This window comes from Carlito syrichta, unplaced genomic scaffold (assembly GCF_000164805.1).
Source record: "Carlito syrichta isolate Samal-C Ts95f unplaced genomic scaffold, Tarsius_syrichta-2.0.1 Scaffold256582, whole genome shotgun sequence".
Classification (NCBI taxonomy): Eukaryota; Metazoa; Chordata; class Mammalia; order Primates; family Tarsiidae; genus Carlito; species Carlito syrichta.
The window spans coordinates 33,550-49,188 of NW_007200678.1; the positions used below are offsets into that span (position 1 = coordinate 33,550).

General features: G+C 38.8%; 1 protein-coding gene across 1 annotated transcript in view; it reads left to right on the top strand.

Moving 5' to 3' along the window:
- The first annotated feature begins 1,213 nt into the window (after positions 1 to 1,213).
- DIS3L2 (DIS3 like 3'-5' exoribonuclease 2) overlaps positions 1,214 to 15,639 on the top strand; it is a 151,238-nt gene continuing 136,812 nt past the window's right edge. The window contains exons 1-2 of the mRNA XM_008052111.1: positions 1,214 to 1,266; positions 2,255 to 2,334. Coding sequence (XP_008050302.1) covers positions 1,214 to 1,266; positions 2,255 to 2,334 — 133 coding nt within the window. The remainder of the gene's footprint in view (positions 1,267 to 2,254; positions 2,335 to 15,639) is intronic.

Genomic DNA, 15,639 nt, shown 5'->3' on the forward strand with positions numbered 1-15,639 from the left:
AAGTAACTGGAACTACAGGCGCACGCTACCATGCCCGGCTAATTTTTGATTTATTGTAGAGACGAGGGCTCGCCAAGTTGCCTGGGCGGGTCTCAAACCCACGGGCTCAGGCAATCCACTCGCCTCAGCCTCCCAAAGTGCTGGGATTACAGGTTGAGCCACCAAATCCGGCCCAGATATATAATTTTAAAGCCATTGGCTATATTAAGCAAAAGGTGTTTAAACAAATGTTACAAAATAGCCAAATAAGCAGTATTACATATCTGATAGGCAATGTTTTTTTGATTGAGGAAGAAACTCTATAGTGTTAATTTTTTCATTTACAAAAGAAATAATTTTAGTGAAAATTTTAAAAATATGAAAAAGTGTACAGTAAAGAGAAAAAAGTTCATAAATCTAGTACCTGTTGATCAATTCTGTGAACATTTTACATATATTTTTTGCTTTTCTTGATTAAAAAATCACACTCAAAAATTTTATTTTAAAATTAACAAAGAGTAAAATTGACCTTTATCTGGTGTACGTCTCTCTGAATTTTAAAACATGCATGAATTTGTGTAACTACCACCATAATCAAGATCAGAAAAGTTCTGTCCCTACTGTACAAGCACCACTTCCCCAGCCCCTGGCAACTACTGATCTGCTTCCTATCTTGTCTCTGTTTTGTCTTTTTGAGAATATCATATAAATGGAATCATACAGTATATAACTTTTTGAGCATAATACCTTTGAAATTCAGCTAGACTGTTGCATATATTAATAATTTGTTACTTTTTGTTGCTAAGTAATGTTCCATCCTGGGGATGAACCACAGTTTGGTTATCCATTTGCCATTTAAGATTACTTTTTTTTCCCTCATTTGACATTTTTGAAATCCTAAGGTACATTAAAATCAGTATATACATTTAATGTGGTAGGGTTTTTATTTCCAAAAAAAACTATTGTTGAATTGATGGTCCATCTTATAATTAATACTATGTTAGGACTGAGATATTGTGGTGGTGAGATGATCAGAGGGATCAGAGAGGAGGGAGTTATTAGGATTGAGGAAAGTAGATCGTCAAGGATTGGATAAAGAAAGGTCCTAAGAGCTTGTAGGCCAGCACAGCAGTTAGGCAGCCTCTGTGGGCTTGGGAGAAGTTTTGAGCAGCGGAATAGCACCAGGAAAGAAGTCTTAAAGAACATAGCCTGTCTCACTGTGGTCAGTACCAGGATGGCCACCATCATCAGTGTTGAAGAATCAGGAGACAGGGAGATTGTGGCAGTGTACTGAATGGAATGGAGGGAGAACTTGGGGAGCAGTGAGTGCTGACTAGAGAACATGGTGTAGGGATGTAAGAGTCATTGCTACAGAGCATCCCAATCTCCAGGCTAGCACCTGGGTAGGAAAGGCAGGAATATGGAGAAGCAAGGACAACTGTTGCCAGAATCTTTAGGTGTTTACGTGTTGAGACTGGGTGAGTGGAGTGGGTCATGCATTATGGGAACCTATAAAAAAAAAATAAGAATGTCTGAGAGCAACACAGATTAAACATGAGATGTATATAGGGATACTGTATGAAGATAGATGGGCAGAGGGTGTACTTGATAGTATAAGTTTGGGTAAATTACACAATTATTCCATGGAAATAAACTGCAGTTTGGGCTGTTTACAAGTAGACTTAAATTAGGGTTAATTATATGGCCTGAAGTTCTTTGCAAACTTATTCCTGTGTATCACAAGTCAGGTGACTTATTCTTTGGCATACTCTCAAGATAGAAGAAAGAGAAGTAAATCATCTTTGTATAGATCCTTGAAGCAGGGTAGGGGTATAGTTCAGGGGTGGAACATTTTTAACTGTAGATTCTTGAAGGTCAGATTCCCACCAGCCACTGGAGAAGAGGGAGGCAAAAGTAAGAACTGATTATTGAAGAGTAATTTACCAAAGGAACTTGACCCTTTTGTCACTTAACTCCTTTTGGGAAGCCCCATTCATGGAAGCAGCCTCCCCTTCTACCTGCTAACACCTATTCTTGCTTGGAGTCAGGGAGACATAGGTGCCTGTACACAGAGAGGAAGAGAAAGACATCCATTTGTCGCTCCCAGTTTCATAGTTTACTAAAGATCCTGTTCTCACGGATTTGCAGAAGTTACTCTACACCTTCCATAGCAGAGCAACATATGCAAAATTAACTATTCTTTATGGTTGTACTATGATGGGGTAAAGTTTGTATTGTTTGTGGTATTGCTAATTATATTTTCAATCTTTCCTAGAAAAGACTGTATCTTCACCATTGACCCATCAACTGCCCGAGACCTTGATGATGCCCTCTCCTGCAAGCCACTTGCTGATGGTAGGATAGAAATTTCTTTGTCATTCTGGGTGGCAGGTAGTCTGCATACTGTGTGCTTTGCCTAGCTGCCTTGTACTTCCTAGGCAGCGTAGTGTGGCTTCATGCCTAAACTTGCCATAGGCCCCTGAGCCTACACAACTATGTTGACCATAAGATTGTATTCCTGTGGTGACTTTGGTGAGAGTGAGAATGAGAATGCCCACTCACCTGAAATCTGTGTGTAACTTAGAAGAAGTAGCAATGAGGCACATGTCCTGTCCATTCACTCGACATATGGTGGTTTTATGCCTAGGGTTTGAGTGTGCCAGTGGAGATTTCATATAGGAAATGACTAAAGATAGAGCAAGAAAGATAGATTGGGGACAAATTTTCAGACCAAATAATGTTCTTTACTTGTTAAACAATGGAAAGCCAAGTAGATGTTGTTCAGCAAGAGAGCTTTCAAAATGACATAAATAATTTAGCAGTGTAAGATGAAGGAAAAAGAAAGAAAGTAGAAGCAGGGAAATGAGTCAGAGAAACGCTGCAGTAGTTTAGGGACAAGGACTTGGACTAGAGATGGTGGCAACATTAGTGTGGGTGTGGAGTGAGAAGGACAGATGTGAGAAAGGGATAGTGACAGAAGAATCTGTGGAAATGGATATTAGGGTTGAGGAAGAGGAGTTCAAGATGGTGTCAGGGTTTCAATGATGGGGTGATGGAACCTACAAGTTAGAAGTCAGGAGAATGAGTATGTCAGCCTGGAGTTGTCTGTCTGATGACATTATTCAAATTGAAGTAAGTTGTTGCAAATCCTGTTTAGAGAAGTTAGGGTAACAATAAGTGAAATAAATGTAACCTCTATAACTGTATACAAGGAGAGCCCTTAAGAAGAGTAAGCAATGCATCAAGATGCAAACAGGGAGATGATGGGATCATAAGTGATTTCTCTCTAGTTTTCAAATTTTTATAATGTGGTAATGATATTTTTATAATGAAGATAATTTGTAATAAAAAATATTATGAGGTGCCAGAAATCATAGACTGCCCAGTAGCCTACTGTACCAAGTGATCAGATACCTTCCATCTGTTAACCCAGAGGAGCAGCTTGGCAAAGTAGCAGAAAAGGACATGGAAAAGGAGTCAGGGAAGACTGAAAGGCCTGAGTTGGTCAGTCAAGCGTTTTTATGGTGGCACTTCTACAGTTGGCCTTTGTGATGGTGGTTTCTGCCAGGGCCATTTATTCAGGGAGATGAAAAGGGAAAGTCAGTTCCAGTTTGGATTGGGTGAGGTTGGCTAAGTTCAGGTTCAGTTAGTTAGCAGTTCATGTTGATTCTTACTTAGAGGAAAAAATGTTTAATGTTTCAAAAGCAAATAATGTTTTCTGGGCGTACATATCATACTATATCTGTATCATATATCTGTAGCCATTTTTATTTAAAGAAAATATAAAAGTCAAACTTCCCTTTGTCCCTTTGAAATAATCTAAATGACTATTTTGTGAAATATAAAATACACAGACAGATATATCTAGTCCTCACTGTCTCTTTTTATAGAGTTCAGATGTATTCCCAGGACTTGTTACTAATAACTCTTATTGTGTCAGAGACTCAGATGATCAGTTCTACAAGACACAGTGACCACCTTTTCACCAGCAAATCATAATTAGGTTGAGGGCTGAGGAGGGAGTACTACTACCCTCGTTGAACCTGAGCTTTGGAAGGGATTTTACTAGTCATCTAACCTGGTAATTCTCTGCCTTTTTTAGCCTATAAACACACTTGAGGAGAACACTCACTCACATGAGCATTACCAAGCAGTGTGCAGTTTTCACCTGCACTCGAGAAAATATTTAATAATACAATAATTCCAGAGGATAACCCGGAATCTAAAGACAGTAAATCACACACTTCAGTGTTTTATTATTGTAACAGATCACTTGCAATACACCTCACAGTTGACCTCACCATTCAACTGTGGGAATGCCACAGTTGTCAGATCATCCTCTGTTTTTTGAATTACCTCTACAGCATCCACTTATTGAATGTCCAGATTGTACTTGAACTTTCTGCCTTAAAGGCAAGCCATTCTGCCTTAAAATTGCTTGATTATTAGGAAATCCTTCCCGGTGATGATGTGAAATACTGCTGTCTTCCTGTAATTTTCCACTCATTAGTCTCATTTATACCCCTTCTGGATGTTGCCAAACAAATCTAGTGTCTCATATGACAATCTCTCAGATACTAGATAACAGTTATCATGTATCCTCTGAGGTATAACTTCTCAGCTATGCATCCTAAATATTCTTCTGTGTCCCATGGCTTATGAGGTGTGAGTGCATTTCCCGTGTCATGGAGTCACTTCTGCCTTTATGAAGTCTGAAGTACATGGTTTCCTCTATTAAGACTTTGCCTTCCTGGCTGTCAGGGCCTGATAGTTTTTACCTAGCCAGTTTCTCCTTATTGGGCAGAATCGGGTCCAGAGTAATGACTACCCATTCTATTCAATTAAACAAGCATTATTCTTTCCCTTAGTCTCTGAGAGAGGAAATTGTCAACCAGATAAGTTAGGACCTTTATTCATCTTTTAGTTGATTCAGGCTCCCAACAGAGCCTACAGAAAATTGGAATTCACTTCTCCAGCATCTTGCTTCTCTTAAGTTTCATCCTCTAATGTGTGCTCTGCCATCGAACATGGCAGGATGATCCTAGCCAGGCCATAGAAATGATTGAATAGGAATGGGGAATGACGGCTAATGGGTTTCTTTTTGGGTGATAAAAATTTTTCTTGAATTAGATAGTTGATAGTTGTACAACTTTGTAAATATACCAGAAACTACTGGGGGGAAATGAGCGAATGAATAAATGAATGAGAAGAAATAAACAAACAAATCCATTTATCCTTGAGGCTTTCTAGAAATTAGAATTTATGCCATAACCACAATTTAGTAGATGTCTTGATGGAATGTCTGGGCTGGATACTCATAGTCACATCCCTCATGCCTGTCTTCCTCTTTACTGCTTTCATCTCTGAACCATGAAATCACAGCCCAAGGTACACAGCCTTCTGCTCCACCACCTGTTCACATTTTCCATCCCCACAGAGTACAACCATCTGACTCAATGAAGGAAGGGTTTTCTCACTGTCTGCATATAAGAAAATGCTTGGGTAAATGACATAATCTTACCTGAGGGACCTCAGGAGTGCACATTACCTACTCTGCTCAAGGAGGCACCAGTCTTCATGCCTGGTTTACCTCTGTGGCCTGCCTGGTTGCATGACTTTCTCTTCCATAAGGAAGATGGACCAGGCAGGCCACAGAGGTAAACCAGGCATGAAGACTTGGTCTCTGGGAGCTCATAGTAGTAAGGCAGTAGGAACAAGTGTCTAGGAGCAAAGCCTATGAGGATTTCATAGAATTGCTAAGCTCTGTGACTTCCTGGTTATGTTTGTTGTCTGTTGAGAGTTTCTTGTCATGAGTGATCACCTTTGGAGGAAGTGTGTGTATAGAAGCTGGAGAGACTGTGTTGTGTCTCCCTATGTGCCAAGCTTAGGCTAGAAAACCTGAAGGATAGAATGAAGTGGTAGTAGTTTTAAAGAGCAAAAGGCTGAGACGGAGTCTCTGGACCTGCTACTGGAAAGGAAAGGGGAACATGAGAGTCCTGGAGCTTCTGAATATAAAGGTTCATGCATATCCCCAGCAGCCAGGCCAGACCTTCTTCCCAGGTTCTGTTCTCACCTCTGGGAATACCTTACCACTCTGTCATTTACCCCAGCTTCTTTACATTTCCATTTGCTCTGCTTCCTCCTCTCATTGTGCAAACTTAAGTCTCCCTCATCCTACAAAACATTCCCTCAGCCCTGCTACAGCTCAAGAACTTTCACTTTTATCCATCAGGACATCTTGCTGTTGCTACTTTCTCACTTCCCATTTATTCCTTATTACTTTTGCAGCATGGCTTCAGAAAGTTCACTGAAACAGCTTGTCTGTCTCTAACCTCAGTTCACCAAACATCTGCACAGCACTTGGCTCTTTTATCTACTCTTCTTGGAATTCTCTTGTCCTTGGACACAAAGAGTCCTACTAGCTTTTGGTTCTAAATATGGGGTTTTTTCCCCCCAGTTGGCTATTTAACTCATCTTTTGCTGCCCAGCCCTTCGAGCCTCAGTGCCCTTCATTTCATGCTTTACAACCTTGCACTTGCTATTCTCTGTGCCTGAATTGGCCTTTCCCTCACACCAAGCAAGCAATCGGTTCTGCAGCATATATCAGCTGATGTCCTCCAATTCAAATCTGATACTGTCTATACCTGGAGAAAGCATCAGATCCCACAGATTGTGGACTCAGTCCTTCAAGACTATCCTGAACTTCCGATGCCAATTGCAAACCCCAGGATTTTTACTTTTGCTTCTGACTAACCAGCTATAAAAATCAGGGACAAAAAAACTTACATATTAACTCCAAGGCAGGATAAAGAGCTGACCAGGAACCCTTTAGACAAAGTATTAGCAATCACTGCTCAGGTGTATCTGGGTTTGAATCTTGCAAAGTCTGAGTGATAGTAAGATTTTATTCAAAAATTCTCAGCCTCTGAGATGTTGGAGCAGAGACTGTAGTGATCCAAATTTGGGGGTTTGCTGGGAAGGAGAGCTGAAGAGCAGCAGGACAAGGGGTCTCCGAGCCTGTTTCTTCTCTGCCCTCTGCTTTTATAAAGGTATCACCTGCCATCTAGTCAACCCAAGTTCTTAAAAACATAATCTTGGAATCACATTTGATTATTTTTCTTCTCAGGACTGTTGTCATGGCCTTTTCAATAGTTTCCTTCCTTCCCTACCATCCACCCTCCACCTTGCTCACTAGTTATCTTTCCTACATTGTACTCACAAGGACCAAATCATGTTGCTTCTCTGTTTGAAGATCTACTTGTACCTATGGGTTACGTCTGCACTGTTTTTTTTTTTTTTTTTTTGGCAGAACTTTGTTACTAAAGCACTTTAAGATTAGTCCTCCGTCTTCTCACCCACCTCCCCATTTCTGAATGTCACTGCCCTCACACACACACACACACACACACACACACACACACACACACACACACACACACACTGGTAGGTCCACACACACACACACACTGGTAGGTCTGACCACTCCAGGCTCTGCTTATCGCCTGTGTTCTTTTCTGCCTCCAGGCGTCTGCTTGCTCTTTTCCCTCTGCTTATAGTGCCTTGCTTCCCTGCCTACTTCTGTGTCAGATGAAGTCTCCTAAGAATAAGATAAACCTCTGCAGAGATTTTCTTTCCTTCTGGCAGAATGAATTGTTCCTACTTTATTCTATCAGCAGTTTTTCTTCATGTCTTGAATACAGCAATAAACGTCATTACTTCTGGATTTAATTCTGCTTTTTGCTTGTTTCCTAAGGGCAGGGCGTTCCTTGGACATTTCTACATCCTGAGTGTCATCATGCTACCCAGCATTTTTAAAATGTTTGTTTTAGTCAGGTCTAACCAGACAACCTGTTGTATGCTTTCAGTGTTTCACTCCTTTTTCTGGTTCTTATCTTACCCCTTTTTATTTCTACTGTACTTCTATCCTTAGGTTTGTGGTTGCTTATGGGCTTATATCCTGATATATAAGCCTAGTCTACTTTCTCTCCTAAAACAGGTCTATTTCTTTGGAACTGGGCATGCCTTTCCCTTACTACATTCAAGTCTTTCAGTCTGTCATGTCTCAGTGATACCTATAAGATCATTGAATTATATCTTATGTTCATGCTGTCTGTTATTCTAGCTCTTTGAATTGCTATCAGCCTATCTGAGGCTCACTTATTTCTACAATTTTCTTGCATAATAAGTCTCTTACATGGCCTACAGTGCTCTTTTCATGCCTATAACCTTCCACTGCAATTTGTGTCTTGATTTTATCTTGTTATTTTTCCTCTATCTCTGTTCTGTCTGTATCTTTGCTATTTCTAAATTCAGTAAGTGCTAATTTTTTGATAAAATTAACTTCCTGAATAAACCGTAACATAGTAGTTTTTAAAAAAAGTTTGTACCGGGCTTGGTGGCTCAGCCTGTAATCCCGCGCCTTTGGGAGACTGAGGTGAGTGGATTGCCTGAGCCTGCGGGCTCGAGACCCACCTGGGCAGCAGCGAGACTTCATCTCCACAATAAATCAAAAAAATCAGCCGGGCATGGTAGCGCATGCCTGTAATTCCAGCTACTTGGAAGGCTGAGGCGGAAGGATCGCCGGAGCCCAGCAGGTCGAGGCTGTGGTGGCCAGGAGCGGCCACTGCACTCCAGTCTGGGTGACAGAGTGAGACTCCAACTAAAAAAAAAAAAAAGTTTGTGATCCAAAAGTTAGAATTTTTTTCTTTTAGTTATATTAGCAAATGGTCTTGCTACTTAAGAAAAGCCTTTTAAACACCAAGTACATCTATAGTGGCAGTACTCACCAATTGGTTGGTAGAAATAGAAATTTGATAGCACAGAAATCTAAGTATTCTTGTGGTAGCAGATAGGTCTTAATTAATGATATGTTTGTTAATGAGACATTGGAAATAGAAAAAAGGTTGTTTTTAATTTTCCTCTGTTGGGAATGTAGTTTAGAGGTTTAAGTTGATATATGGGGAAAATGTCAAGGTAACAGCAGAACTTAGAATTCAGATGACCTTTTAAAAATGAAAGAAAATCCTCAAACTGGGTAAAATGAGGCCCAAACTTTACCTGTATGATGACCACTTGTATACCTAAAACTAAATTGTACCCCATATCTTTAAAATAAAAAATAAAATAAAAGATAAAATGAAAGTTGATTTTAATAAATGGCTATCTGTAGAATTTCCTCTTGCCTGTCGATCTATAAAACTTCAGGTAAAATCTGGTATTTTAGTTTGCGTTAGATCAGTGGGGACCAGTGGGCTGGTGTCACGGGTAATATGCAAAGAATTGCACAGAAATTAGATTGGCAAATAGTTTATTAGAAAGTAGATTGATGAGAGAGAGAGGGTGGATCCATCTTCCCAAGATTGAGGAGGGCCAGAGCATAAAGAAAAACATTGTCACCTGTATCTGAGACTAGGAGCCTTTTAGAACGTCTTTTGTGGGTGGGTGTAGCAGGCATTCACAGGAGTTGATATCATAGTATTGGACACTAGGCAGATGGGTGGGTCAGTCACATAGCTGTTGCCATGAAAATGGGGTGGTGGTCTGTGTCATGTAGGTCATGAAGGACTGATCACAATAGATTAGGTCACCTTGGTCCTTTATGGCTGGAAGACAAATACTTGGAATAGAAAAGTAATCAGTACCTGGGGGGTTGCAAGATAATTATCAATAGCTACCTCTGAGAAACTGGTTCTGCCCTTTGTTAATGATTAGAGAGCAAACCAAACAATTTTCTAAGAAAGCATGACAGACCTAAGCAGTGTTAAAATGGCTGCACTTTAGCTAAGGGTAATCCATTTTTGGCATTTCACCCTTTCAGTTTGCCTATGGTTGAAGCAAAATGCATGGTAATGGTTTTATTGTCTTTAGGGCCACAGATCCCTTTAAGCATGTCATGATAGCTATGGACTCTCTTCCCAGAAAAATGTGTGCATGTGCGCACGTGCACACACACACACACACACACACACACACACACACACACACACACACACACACACTTATAGATATATGTGCATTTATATATTTGTGTGTGTATATGCATATATAAAATTTTCCATGGGACTTACATTTCCAGTAATATTCTGAAAACTCTTCTTCAATAAAACTTTAAAAAATGATGCATCTTTTAAAAATGTATGACTGAGCTGGCAGGAAAGCATGGGAAGTCCACAGAGGCCAGGAATAAAACATTAACAGGTGACCAAAGAAATATATATGACTTTGGGAGGCTGAGGTGAGTGGATTGCCTGAACCCACAGGTTCGAGACCAGCCCTGGCAACTTGATGAGCCCTTCTCTCTACAATAAATAAAAAATTAGCTGGACCTGTAGTTCTGGCTACTTGGAATACTTGGAAGACTGAGACAGAAGGATCACTGGAGCCCAGTGGGTCAACTCTGGGGTGGCTGTGAGTGTGCTCCTGTACGCCAGCCTGGGCAACAGGAATTGAGACTCCAATTCAAAAAAAAAGTATACACACACACACACACACACACACACACACACACGTATATATATATATATATATATGCACATGCTAAAGAAAGTAGCTTACCTAATGGTATCTCTTGATTCCTAAAGACCTAGAAGTTTTGCTCAGTACTTGAACTAACCCTACCTGCATAGTCCAGAAGATTTCAACTTAGATATTTATTTTAAAATGGCAACAGAGAGGTAATGCTTCCAGAAGCTGGAAGACTCAAGAGCATATTCTTTCTGCAGGAATTAACTCTCACCTGAACCCTTAAAGATTTGCCACAGATTAGGCCAGGCACGGTGGCTCATACCTATAATCCCAGTGATTTGGAAGGTTGAGATGGGAGGATTGAGGCCAGGAGTTCAAGACCAGCCTGGGGAATGTAGTCTACAAAAAGTTAAATTAAAAAAAAAATTTTTTTTTTAAATTAACCACATGTAGTGGTACATGCCTGTAGCCTGTAGGTCTAGCTTCTCAGGAGGCTGAGACAGGAGGATCACTTGAGATATGGAGTTTGAGGCTGCAGTGAGCTATGATCACGCCACTGCATTCCAACCTGGGCAACAAAGTAAGACTTTGTCTCTAACAACAACAACAACAACAAAAAATATTTGCCACAGATAAAGCTCTGGTAAACGTAAGCTCACATAAAAGTCATGAAACACACAAGGAAATAAAGTACCATGAGTGAGAGTCATCAGAAAAACAAGTATTAGAATCATAATGATAAAGACTTTGGCTATCAGAATATTGACTATAAAATAAGTATTTTAATATGTTTAAAGAAATGAAGAGTAAATTTGAAAGTACTAGTTAGAAAAAAAGACTGTCAGATGACTAAGAGATTTGAAAAGGAACTAAATAGAACTTCTAGAAATGAAATAACTATAGTAAGTAAAATTTAAAACTCAACAAATTGGTTTAACAGTAGATTAGACTCAGTAAATAGAGAATTAGAGGATTGGAAGACAGATCTGAAAAAGTTTAGAAAGTATAGCATAAAGATACATAGAGGAATTATGAAAGAGTGCTCAGAAGACATGGAGAATAGAATGAAAAAGTCTAATTTTAGGAGTTCTAGAAAGAAATAATAGTGGAAGAAAAAAGAAAATTGAGAACCTATAAAAGATATGAATTTTCACAATCAGAAAATACAATGGAGCTTCAGCAGCATAAATGAAATCCATACCTAGATATATTATATTTAAAGAAGATCTGAAAATCAACCAAAAGAAAAGACAGATTATAGCTGACTTCTCAACAGCTATAATGGAACCCAGAAAGCAATGGAAAAATGCCCTCAAAATGCTGAAACAGGTAAAAACAAACAAAAACATTCAACTTAAGAATTATTTGCACAGCAAAACTATCTTTCAAGAATAAAGACTGAATAAAGACATATTTACTTTTTTATTGTGATAAAAAATACACAACACAAAATTGACTTTTTAAGTATACAAATCATTGGTGTTAATTATATTAACAGTGTTGTGCAACAACCATCACCACTATTTCCAAAAATTTTTCATCATCCCAAACAGAAACTTAGTAACCATTAAAAAAAATTCCTATTCCTCTTTTCCTCAAACGTTGGTAATTTCCAATCTACTTTTGAATAAAGGCATTTTTAGACAAGCAAAAACTGATAAACACCAACAGACTCTTAACAAAGGATGAACTTCAAAAAGGAAAATGATTGAAGCAGGAGGTCTGAGATACAGGAAGGGATCATGGCAAACATGGAAAAATGTAGACAGATTGATTATGCAAAGCAATAATGGCTAATTTGCAGGATTAAAAAAACACAAAGTAGAATTAACTACATGTCAATAGTAGGATATAAGTTGAGAAGGAATAAGAAGAATTAAAACTTTAAAAAAATTGAGCTGGGCTCGGTGGCTCAGCCTGTAATCTCGCACCTTTGGAAGGCTAAGGTGAGTGGATTGCCTGAGCCCGCGGGTTCGAGACCTGCCTGGGCAGCGAGACCTCATCTCTACAATAAATCAAAAAATCAACCGGGCACAGTAGCGCATGCCTGTAATTCTGGCTACTTGGAAGGCTGAGGTGGAAGGATCGCCGGAGCCCAGCAGGTCGAGGCTGTGATGGCCGAGAGCGGCCACTGCACTCCAGTCTGGGCGACGGACTGAGACTCCAACTCAAAAAAAAAAAAAAAAAAATTGGGAGGAGGGTAGATTTATTGATAAACTTTAGAATTTATTAAGTACAAATATTAAAATTTCTAGAGTAACTATTAAGAGATTTCTGATTTACTTTTATGTAGTCAAAGAACACATTATTTCATTTATTTTAAATATATTGAATTTTTTTATGGCTCATCATGTTTTTTCTTGGTAAATATTTCATGTGTATTTGAAAAAAATGTATGGTGTTTTATAAATATCAGTACAGAAAAGTTGGAGCCGGGCTTGGTGGCTCAACCTGTAATCCCATGCCTTTGGGAGGCTGAGGTGAGTGGATTGCCTGAGCCCGCAGGTTCTAGACCCGCCTGGGCAGCGAGACCTCATCTCTACAATAAATCAAAAAATCAGCCGGGCGTGGTAGCATATGCCTGTAGTTCCGGCTACTTGGAAAGCTGAGGCGGAAGGATCGCCAGAGCCCAGCAGGTCAAGGCTGCGGTGGCCAGGAACGGCCACTGCCCTCCAGTCTGGGCGACAGAGTGAGACTCCAACTCAAAAAAAAATAGAAAAGAAAAGTTGGGATAGTGTTGTTCAAGTCTTCTGTGTTCTTACTGATTTTCTGTCTATAGGCTTTGTCATTAACTGAGATAGGAACATTGACATTTCTAATTATAAATGTTGATTTCATCTATTTCTCCTTTCAGTTTTGTCAATTTTTACCTCATTTACTTTGAAGCTCTGCTATTAAGCGTAAACATATTTAGGAGCATTATGATTTCTTAATAAATTACCCTTTTTATCATTATAAAATACTTCTCTTTGTTTCCATTATCTATGTTGATATTACTATAACCACTCCAGAGTACTTATGGTTAGTTTTTACATTGTATACTTTTTTCCCATCCTTTCACTTTTCTTTTTTTCTTTTAGAAAATGCACTGGATTTTGATGGGGAATTGTGAAAACTTTTAACCTGTTCTTTATATTTAAAGTGTGTTTCTTGTATATATCCTTTTAATCTCGCCTGTCTTTGCCTTTTACATTTCAATTTAATTTTAGATTTACTTGTGTTTAAGTCTGTTATGTTGCTGTTTTCTGTTTGCTCCGTCTGTTTTTTCTTTTTCTTTTTTTTTGCCTTCTTTTGAATTTAGTTTTTCTCCCCTAATATTCAATTTTATTTCCTCTGTTTGCTAGAGCTCTTTGTTTTATTTCTTTAGTGGTTGATCTAGACCAGAGTTTCTCAGCATTGGCACTATTAACATATTGGGCCAGGTAATTTTTTTGTTATGGGGGACTGCCCTATGTGGACAATTTTTTGTTATGGGGGACTGCCTAGCCCCTACCCACTAAATGTCAGTAGCACCCTCTCCCAGATATCACAACCAAAAATGTCCTCAGACACTGCCAGATGTCCCCTGGGGTGCAGAATTGCTCTGGTTTAGTACCACTGCTTTTGAAGCTACTATAGAGTTCCAATAGTCATCTTTAACTTATCAAATCTACCTTCAAATAATATTATACTATTTCATGTATAAGAATCTTGCATAAATATGCTTTTATTTCCTCCTTATATTTTGGTGCTATTGTTATTATACATTTACTTCTACTTAAGTTAAAAACATATAACATATAAACATATATCTGGAAAATTGTCATATCATTGGAAATTAATCAGTACTTTTAAATAACCCAGAATCAAAGAAAAAAATCACAAGAAATATTGGAAAATGGTTTGACTTAAATGATAATCAAAATATATTAATATTTATGAGATAGAGCTAAAGCAGTACTTGGAGGAAAATTTATAGTTTTCAGTAGTTATATTAGAAAAGGAAAACATTTTAGAAATTGACCCTAGACTACAATTTCTGGTTCCACATGTAGTAAACTTGGAAGTCATATATCTATCCTAGCAATTAAAAATTTACTCAATCCTAGCAACTCAAAAAACTGAACAGACGGAAAAATCAACAACCCTTCGTGGATCTGTAATAGAGGGAAGGATACAAGGCAAACCTGTGCCCCCAAAATTGGAGACACAGGCGAATACAGGAGGTCATAGCTTACCAAATCAGAGATTCTTGAGTGGAAACTACCTCTGGAACCAGTGCCAGAACAGGAAAACCTGAACTGTAATTGACAAATTGCTGAAGACTCAGTGTGCTCAAGTCTAAGAGTTAAAAACTATGTGGGGCCAAGTCATAGAAGTCCCTCATACTCTTGTGAGTTTTGCCACCAGAAGCATGACAACATTCTTGCAGTAAATATGGCAATAAATCCCCCTTCTCATGCTTCTCACGGGGAAAGGAGAAAAGGAATCATTTTGAAGTACTTGAGTGTGCTCTGTTCTTTTAATAAGGCCTGATTAACCAGACCCAACCTGCTACTTCTCAGAAATGATGTAAGCAAGAAAAAAGTGGAGTGAAATACTTAGTGTTAAGAGAAAAAAGCCTATCACACTTGAATGTTGTATCCTGTGAAATTATCCATGTAAAGAGAAGGATAAATAAAGACTCTTAGACAAACAAAAATAAGGAAATTTATTGCCAGTAGACCTGCCTTGCAAGAATGTTCAAGTAAGTTCTTTAGAGAGAAGGAAAATAATATAGGTTAAAACTCAGATCTACTTAAAGACAGGAAGAGCATTGAAGAAGAAATAAGGTAAAGTAAAACCTTTTTATTTTTCTTATTTTCAGTTGACCCAACAAATAAAAATTAAGCCTACAAAAATTAGCTTGACAAATGTTTAAAGATGGGAGAAGGTATAAGATGACTCACTGTATGAACATGTATGTTCTACATGTAAGGAACACTGTGGGTACCAATACTGAACTGGAAAAAATGGGAACTATCTATTATAATTGTAACAATGGATGCCCCCTTCACTCCCCCCAAAAATATACAGGACAAACAGCCAAACTCTGCTATGCCTTTTGTCCATGTCACAGTGAAAAACAGTACTCAGCCGGGCTCGGTGGCTCAGCCTGTAATCCCGTGCCTTTGGGATGCTGAGGTGAGTGGATTGCCTGAGCCTGCGGGTTCGAGA